A 9,597-nucleotide genomic window follows, 5' to 3' on the forward strand; every position below is an offset into this window, starting at 1 on the left:
CTTGCACTGCACTGCGCGTCCAAATTGTTATCGATCTTTTAGACACTGTCGTTATTATTGTTTGTATTCTGTTCTGCTTTTATAATTATTCTGTTCGTGTCAATTTCGGTTCTTTAATCACTGATATCTAACAATAAGTGTGCAAATTATTCTATTGTCTCTTTAATCAAATTATATTAATTGTTAGATAGACTGCAATGTATTAAAACCACCTGTTAACCATGCGTTCAGCTTTAACGCGGCTCTCTGTTATCGATCGTTTCAAGTCTAGTTTTAGGTCAAGTTCACTTGTTGCGTTCGCGAACGCGCTCGGCGGTAATTCGTGCAATAAATTTCGGAGTCAGTTTTGTATTTGCACGGCTCGTTCGCGCGTAGACAAAGACGGGACATAACGTCACCGGTTTTGTCGTCACGCGGCGTTCCCTGGACGTAATGAGCCGTGCAAACTGAAGTCAATATTTTCGGCATTCCGTGATTGAATTCACAAATTTGTGCTATGCATTACCATGAAGCGGGTCAGTACCATCGAATCGTATAAAGACTTATCCTCACCCAACTCGGTTGGATGAATCGATAAAAGCGCGATTTAATTTATATTATGTTTACGATACACAAGCAAGTGGATTATGCGCTATATCGCTTCAACTGAAACTCAGAGGACGTAATTTTAACGAAATGCATCTTCATGTGGATTATAAAAAGATATATCATGACAATAATACGTTTGTTATTAATTGATTAGTCATTTGTTTACATACGTTTGTTTTCTTTTTCAGGAGTCGCTGTTAAAGTGGTCAGACATCAACATGTAATGCAACTAAAGCGCATGGCCCCTGGAAAATGATGCTTCGATATACGTTTGTGTAAATGACGCAGCAGGACGGTTAATTGAAAACGAAGTAGTCGTTGCGCATTTATCGGCAACGTAGAAAAAGTTTACTGACAACGAGACAAATAATCTGAAATCACACGAATAATTCGTCCTTTTCTTTTGTCCGTTCTTTTTTCGCACGGCTGTTGTCGCTTTTCATACGAGTGTGGCTTTATTCGACACGTCTGTCGCGTCAACTTCTGTTCGCTTATTTAAAAAAAAAACGTCTACTGATGGCCAGTTGTGCAGGCAGACGATAAAAGGGGAATAGAAACATAAAAGTATGCATGATATATGTACAATATCGCGCCGACTCGCGCAAATCGGGTTTAATTAATTTCCTCAATAATAATAATGTAATGGATCTCTCTGTGTTATCGCCGTCGCTCTATCATGCATCATTTGCGTGGGCCGGGTTACGTCTCAAGCCATTGCACTTACGTATGACGTCTGCACAAACTAAGAGCCACGTATTTTAAAGTATACACAGTGATGGCGGATTTCGCGTGTGCGAAATTGAATAAGGTACATATTTTCTCCATTTCCTGTATATTTGTTGTACGAAGCTAATAAAAAATTATTTTAAGATGAAGAGAGAGAGAGAGAGAGAGAGAGAGAGAGAGAGAGAGAGAGAGAGAGAGAGAGAGAGAGAGAGAGAGAGAGAGAGAGCAATAAAAATAAAAATATCAAATCTGCATTTGAATTGTAAAGCGTCGATAAAGCGTCTATACTACTTTTAAATAAACGTTTAATAAATAAACGTATTGTAATATTATGTGTTTATTGAGATCTTCTCACATAATGTTACAAGAATTAATCTTCTTTTACATGTATACGCATATAAAGAAATATATTTGATAGTTCCACGAAAGTGCTCAGAGACAAACGTTATACATTTAAAATAGTATTGACTAGACATTTACTTAAGAAACACGAGCCTTTTTGTGCCATTCTATGCTACCGCAAGAAATGTATTGTTGGAATATATATGCAATAACAACATGGAAACCTACAGACACATTATTATCTCTCTGTTTTAACTGTAAATTGCACTGATATCTGTGTGTAAAGTTTGTACGTGCAGTGCTCTTTGGTACATGATATGTATATCGTAAGTGAGAAATCTCATTAAAATGTGTGTTGGTTGGCACAAAATTACAATTGACAGATTATGAATTAGAATATGGCGTAATTATAATATTATGTTGTTTGCGGAATTTTTAACCTGATCAGGGCTGGTCCCTATAGGGACGAGACCTCTTATTTCGGAAAAAGCCCTGTCCTGAAAGATTTAATTATCAAGTTAGTATAGACATTCTGGTGCGCGCGCGCACACACACATCTATGTAATTAACATTGATTAATGTTTATACATTTTTAAAACACAACTACTAGTACTAATAATTATTCGGTATCACGACCTATGTAATTAACGAGCAAAAAGGATGTCAGATATAATAAGAATTTTAATAAGTGTGAAAACGACCTTACTGACAATTCTTTATATTAAAATAAAACACAACGTTTCGGTCAGTAATACTGGTCCTCTTCAGGTAACAAACTTACAAGAGTGCCTACAAATGTAAAATTCGTTAGATTAGAGATGTGAAAATTAAGTTAGAAGTCAATTTTGTTATTATTAAATCAAGTTAGAAGTCAATTAGTATTATATGTAAATACGCCAGATTTTAATTTCGTACAATGTGTCTAGTTGTCAACGTTAGAAAACAGAATAACCGAAACGTTGTATTTTATTTTAATAAAGAATTGCAAGTAAAGTCGTTTCCATATTTATTAAAATTCTTCATTTCTTGACCGGCGTCACTAAGCTGCTTTTTAATTGTAAGACATAATAACTAAAATTGCTTTATATTATCCATTTCGATTAAATACAAAAACTTATACATAGATTGTACGCGTTTCGACACTACAGTGTTTTCTTCCGTAAGTTACATTGTAAAAAGAAATAAATAAAAATAAATCTTAAGTTATAGAACGTAAAATTAACGGTTATAATAAAAATATGTAGTGTTTTGTATTTAATGCACCGCTAATACTGTGATTAATGTCCACATCAATGAGTTCATGTCCCATTTTTCCTTTTTCCTGTCTATCCCATTAAAGTAAGGTGTGAATAGATTTTCCATACTGCGATAGATAGTGTAGATAGAAATGCACAGTAAATTTCTTTAAAATAAGTTTCTTTCGGGTGGTGTAAAAGTTTTAGTGAACATGATGTATACATCAAAATGGAAGATTAAGTCAATATTGTCAAAAGTTTTCTCGTCTTGAGTGTACAATCTAAAAGATTCTTTTTTGAACCGCTGTAGACTCAAGATGAAAAAACTTTTAACAATATTAACTTAATCTTCCACATCGATGTGCATCATGTTCACTAAAACTTTCACACCACCTGGAACAGACTCATTTTAAAGAAATTTACTGCGCATTTCTATCTACCTTATCTATCACGCTATAGAATGAAATCTATGCACACATTTAATAAGATGGACTAGAAAAAGAAAAAAATAGGACATGAACTCATCGATGTGGACATCAATCACATTATTAGCGGTGCGTTAAATGCGGAACACTACATATTTTTATTATAACCGTTAATTTTGCGTTCTAACTTAAGATATATTTTTATTTCTTTCTTTGTCCGAGGTAACTTGCTGAAGAAGACACTGTTGTGTTAAAACGCATACAATCTTTGTATTACCTTTTGTATTCAATTGAAATGTATAATATATAAAGAAATTTTAGTTATTATATCTTACATCCTTCTTGCTCGTCAATGAGCCGTGATATTGAATTGTTCATAAATTGTACAACTGTATTTAATATTGTTTAATCAATACCAATGTCAATCTTAAATCTTTGAGTCCAAGCGACCACTCGGACAGTAGATCAATGGCGTCATCGTATCCCATCGATCAATTTCTTCATTCGAATGTGCTATTCTTTTCTGGCCTGTCAGCATCACCGTACTGTGCTTGGGGCTGCTGGGTGCTGATTTGGAGATAATCTGGCGTATCCCAGATATGCCGAAACGGATGCTCTTGGCTCTAGGGTGTAGAAGATACGACTCGTTTCCGAAGATCAAGTTACTTCGAAGCAGCGGCACATTTTTGATATCCGGCAATTTGTCTTCTATTTCTTCTAGTTCTGATTGAATCTCCTGATTGTAGAGCTTCTCGACACATGGACACGAGCTACTAGAAGACAATTCTCGCCACCAACTCCCCGTGCAGGATGATCGTAATACGCATGGAATTTTCGTCTTACACGAACTGTTGTCGACTATCAATTGCAGTTGACTTATCCTGGAACCCTTTTGATCCAGCTGATCTGAGCTGGCAAATCGCAAGCGTTTCGGAGACTCACTGGAACACCTCATAAAAGTTGATCTGACGAGGGATTTGTTTTTCAGAGAACTTCGCGGAACCAGAGGATCTGCCATGCTGGTTTTCTTGCTATCGCTCTGCGTGCTTATTTTTCCTTTACTACGCTTACTGCGTAATATCGGATCCTCTCCAATTAACCAGTATGTCATATGCTTGCCTTTGCCTTTCATGGAAGTTACTCCGCGCTCGACGAGTTCGAATCCTCCCAGCTGGTCCAGCAGCTGTTTTGATTCACTGCTGCAGTGAATTTTTAGCGCTGCAAAAACGCAAGAAAATCTAGTGAAAATATTGTAGCCCTGGTAGAAATTTTGATCGGGCGCTTGCATGGCCCTGACCAGCGTGCCACATGCCATTTCAGGCGCTGGAATGACACCGCTGGTAAGCGCCATGTACGAAATCGTCACGTTTTGCCCCACTTGCGCCACACTTCGAAGTTGATTTGATGTGGTGCTGGCATGGCGCTAACATGGCGCTAGTAAGTATTATTATAATGCAGACGTGGGACTAGCGAGCACTAACGAGTTTTTAACGTGGCACATAGGGTAGATCGGGGGCCGCGATTCGGGGCTGGTTGGTACAGGGGTAAAACAGCTATATATAAAAAATAGTTAATTAAATCGTCTAAAGAAATGCTAAATGGCGATAAACGTTCGCAGCAAGCGTTGCCGAGAGCGTCCCGAGCAGAAATTTTAGTAGGGTTCTGATAGGGTCCTAATAAAGATGCCTTAATGCCTAGTCAGGCACTCATTAGGCAGCCCTGACAGGGCCCTGACCGTAAATGTAAGTATATCAGGTTATCGAGGTTTATCCATGATCCAGACAACTCGCTCTCGCATCATATCGGCTCGCCCTTTATACTAATACGGGACGATTTTTACTTACGAGAAAGACGTGCGGTCGCCACGTCGCGGCAGTATGTGGTACTAGTGCTATCCTATTCAGGAGGGAATCAGACACATGTCAGGGATTTCTTATTAGCCCTGATGGAAAAATTTTGCTAAAAACATAATAAAATTTGCTGAAATTTGGTTGAAAATCTCTTGCAATTGACCCAATTTCATTATCAGTTCAGCAATTTTTCATTAAAAAATTTATTTTCAGCGAAATTCTGCAAATTTCATAATATACAACATTTCAAAATTTTTTTCTCTAATTTTTAGTAATATTAATTAACTTTCATCTAATTTCACAGTATTTCATTGAATTTCATAACGAAACTTATGATTTATTTTGATATTATCAGGGATAGGGCATTCCTTACTTCCTCCCTATCGGGCCCTGACCATACATAAGGCATGCATGACTTTATTTCTAGTCGGGAATGTCATGCTATTTATTATTAGGCGCGGACATGGCGCGGACATTGCACTAACATGGCCCTTTCCAGTTTTTTAGGATAAGGCGCTGGCGTGGCAAACTTGCATGGCGCTGACAAGTGTCGTGGCGCCGGCAGGGCAATTTCTACCAGGGAGTGTTACTCGTGATCTATTATATTTGTACGTGATATGTGTATTTACATACGTTCGCTTAACACTTTGTTTAATATACTTGATTTTATTGTGAAAAATAATTTTGAATGATACTCACGTAACCCTGAGGACTCCATACGAGAGGCGGTATTTACAGTATCGCCAAATAAGCAATATCGTGGCATTTTTAATCCAACTACGCCAGCGCAAACTGGACCTATCAAAAGATTAGATTGTCATTATTTATTTTCTCTGATTATTTTATTATTAGAAGGTGGTTTTCCTTTAAATTATACCGGAATGTATTCCTATGCGGAGTTGCAGTTTATCAAGCGGCCTGTGACGAATGGTAAATTGCTTAATGGCGTCCAGAAGACACAATGACATGCTCGCTATTTCACCAGCATGCTGAATACCGTTCTTTATTGGTAGACCACTGACCTAAAAAAAAAACAAAATTGGAATCAATTTTTATTTATGGAATTTGCAATTTTGCAATTTACCCTCAATTTAGTTTATAAAATAGCGTTTGAATGAACAATTTTGATAACACTCACCACCATATAAGCGTCTCCAATGGTCTCTACCTTATACACGTCATAGTTTTCTATCGTCGAATCAAAGCATGTGTAGAGATCATTTAAAAAGTCGACTACCTGAAATAAAGCGACGTGTAGCTATATTGTAGTTATTTTCAGCAGGAAAAATAAATCGAGGTTACAGCAGTAATTACTAATATGCAGGGTATGGAAGTAACTGCAGGGTATGGAACTAACGCCGTTACCGTTACAAGTTACTTTTTTTGGTAACTAACTAGTAACGACGTTACTTTTTTTTGTAACTGTAACGGTAACGTAGTTAATTTCTTTTACTAGCTGTAACAAACTTACCAGTTACTTTTATCGTTACTTTTTATATTTTGAACATAGTTATAATATACATATAACTATATTTTCTTACATTTAATCTTCAGGCATCCATCGATATTCATAATCTATTGTTATCATGGGTTGTTGTATTTAAGATAAATTTAAAATTATTGCGCGTTAAAAATTCCAACGAAAACTTGAGTGCAATAAGAAAACTTTAGCTATATTTACTTTTCATAGAAATCCAAATTTTTTATTTACATTTTGGGCACTTAAAAATTTACCTTCTTAAATATTTTATGGTTTTACAGCTTTAAAATAAAAAATTGTTTTATTAATAACTTTGTTAGAAAAAACAATTACAGAAGTAGATGTTATAGTTTGTCTGATCTTGTTTCGGAATTAAAAAAATAACGATAAAAGTAACAAATCGTTATTTTTTAAGTAATGGTAACGATAACGAGTTACTTTTGAAAATTAGTAACTATAACGGTAACGAGTTACATTTTTTACTCGGTACAAGTCACGGTAACTAGTTAGTTTTAAAAAGTAAGTAACTTTCCTACTCCTGCTAATATGTTTATTATATTAAACTTCTCACTTGCAACGGTGTGCTTTCCGCAGACATAGACGTGAAACCAACTATGTCACTAAAATAAATGGTAACACAGTCAAAATTTTCAGCCTCTACTTTTTTCCCCTTTTTCAATTCTTCGGCCACGTATCGCGGTAACATTTCATATAGTAAGGCATCTGAAAGACAATACAAATATAATTATCTGAAGTAACAACAATAATAATAAAGTTTAATTTTGTTTTTTTTAGTTAGCCAACCCGTTTTCTTTTTTTCTTCAGTCAACTGGTCCGTCCGTTCATCAACGAGTGCTTCCAGATTATTTGCATATTTTTCCATCATCGCCATCATGTTGTCAAAGATATTCACTTTCCTGTAAGGAAAACATAACACATGTGTTTATTACGAAATAAAAATATATTATTTTCTACAAGGTGTTTTATCTTAATCACCTCAGACATCGTTCATCGCGAAAAATATGAAAGATATGAAAAAACGTTTCAGACAAAGTTGTTTGCTGTTTAAAATATTTAGCGCAATAAATTTAAAAATTTTAATTATTTAGACATTTAACATCCTGTCTTGTCCCTTATTCCTTTATTCCTTCGAATCTGTGATTTCACATCAGAGCCTTATAAATTCATTAATTGTTTAAAAGTTGTTTGATTCGAAGGAAGACATAAAATAGTGTCATTGGTTTAACATTGAGTGAACGTGCCAAAGTCATATGGAGTTCAACTTTGATTTTTTAAAATAGAATCCAGTATTTTTTATTGCATAATATCATAGCTTGTCTCGAGAATTTTTCATAATATTGATTAAATATTTTTTCATGGAGTACTGGTTGAGTTACTTCTGTTACAAGCATTCATTTACACTTTATTTATGCACACAGTACAGAAATATAAATTTGGCCGTGCAACCTCTACATGGTACACTTTTAGTTATAGTAATGTCGGCGGAACTAACTTTCAAGCCTCGTAACTCAAAAAGTACTTCGTGAAAAAATACTTAATTAAGATGTTTTGAAAAGCTCTCGAAGTAAGTGATAAGAATGTGCAATGAACAATAGGGGGTTCTATTTAAAAAACAAAATTGAACTGTATATGATCTTGGCACATTTACTTAAGGTCAAACTAATTATACTATCTTATGTCCCCCTTCAAACCAAACAACTTTTGTCGGAAAAGGTTTTTCGTATCTATCATATTTTTCGAAATATTTGCGACTAATATAAAACACCCTGTATATTATTGCGAAATGAGCTTACATTCCCTTTTGAAGCGGCTTTAACTTTTGTCTTATCGCCCGAAAATCAGGCCGTAACTCAGCTTCCTCTGCCCAACAATCCAGTAAACAATTACGAACGAAATCGAACGTATTTTCCAGTTGATCCAACGGTGGTCTATCATTATTTCGTGGAAAAAAGGAAATTTTTCTAAATTCTTTAATTCAGTGCTCGGAATTAGTTGCCCTTTTCGGCCTGATTCCGGAGGCGATGTCCCACTGACCTCAATATCGATCGGCAGCTCGGCCCAGTGATGCCGTTTGGGAACAATGGGAACGTCTCCCACATCGCGACAGCGGTGGTGGGGATAGAGTGGGGATGGCTCCCGTGCCGCACACAAGATATGCGCGCACACATATACAGCACGTAACATGTATGCGAACGGGAGCCATCCCCACTCTATCCCCACCACCGTTCTCAAACGGCATCACTGGTTTGGACGTCGTAGGGGGGGTGGGGGTGGGGGAGAACAGGGGACGTCGCCTCCGGAATCGGGCCAAAAGAGGCAATTAATTTCGTGTACTGACCTAAACGGTGCTCTTCCAGAATCTCTTGTGATTACTTTCCTTAATATTTCTATTGCTGAAAGTTCCATCCCAAGGACCCCGAAGGGTCCTTGTCGCCCTTGCATTTCGTACAATACGATGCCGAACGAATACACGTCACCCTTTTGAAAATCCTGAACAGTTGACTTCTCAAAATGAGCGAGGCGTAATAATTCAGGTGCTTTGTATAACAATCCTATTATAAATTAATTAAATTCATATAGATGTATATCTCTTCGTAAGTATTATGGTGGATATCGATAAATTCGTTCCAGTTTATACAGGGTGTCATGTAATACCCGCATCAACGCTTATTGTGGGATAGAGTGGACTAGACTAATTGTAAGTCGAAAAGTCCTCTACCACTTTGCAGGTTTTGCAATAGTTAACGAGTTATTAATTATTAAAAATCGCTGTCTTAGGCCGGCCCACTGCCCAATTCAAACGTGCAGCAAGATCGATCGATCGTTACTAGGCGCGCAGAGAGTTGTAACGATCGATCGATCTCGCCGCACGTTTGAATTGGGCAGTGGGCCGGCCTAAGATAGCGATTTTTAATAATTAATAACTCGTT

At 36.5% G+C, this 9,597-nt stretch overlaps 1 protein-coding gene across 1 annotated transcript in view; it reads right to left on the reverse strand.

The window, feature by feature from the left end:
• Positions 1–1,599: 1,599 nt before the first annotated feature.
• Positions 1,600–9,597, reverse strand: part of LOC105560057 (guanylate cyclase 32E) — a 21,520-nt gene continuing 13,522 nt past the window's right edge. Inside the window, exons 15-23 of the mRNA XM_012008805.1 lie at positions 9,006–9,219; positions 8,461–8,595; positions 7,451–7,563; positions 7,218–7,369; positions 6,305–6,403; positions 6,044–6,188; positions 5,866–5,964; positions 3,733–4,534; positions 1,600–2,153 (exon numbers count right to left, since the gene is read on the reverse strand). Coding sequence (XP_011864195.1) covers positions 3,744–4,534; positions 5,866–5,964; positions 6,044–6,188; positions 6,305–6,403; positions 7,218–7,369; positions 7,451–7,563; positions 8,461–8,595; positions 9,006–9,219 — 1,748 coding nt within the window. The 3' untranslated portion in view covers positions 1,600–2,153; positions 3,733–3,743. The remainder of the gene's footprint in view (positions 2,154–3,732; positions 4,535–5,865; positions 5,965–6,043; positions 6,189–6,304; positions 6,404–7,217; positions 7,370–7,450; positions 7,564–8,460; positions 8,596–9,005; positions 9,220–9,597) is intronic.

The sequence above is a fragment of the Vollenhovia emeryi genome, unplaced genomic scaffold, assembly GCF_000949405.1.
Source record: "Vollenhovia emeryi isolate VEMERY1.0 unplaced genomic scaffold, V.emery_V1.0 DF939243.1, whole genome shotgun sequence".
Classification (NCBI taxonomy): Eukaryota; Metazoa; Arthropoda; class Insecta; order Hymenoptera; family Formicidae; genus Vollenhovia; species Vollenhovia emeryi.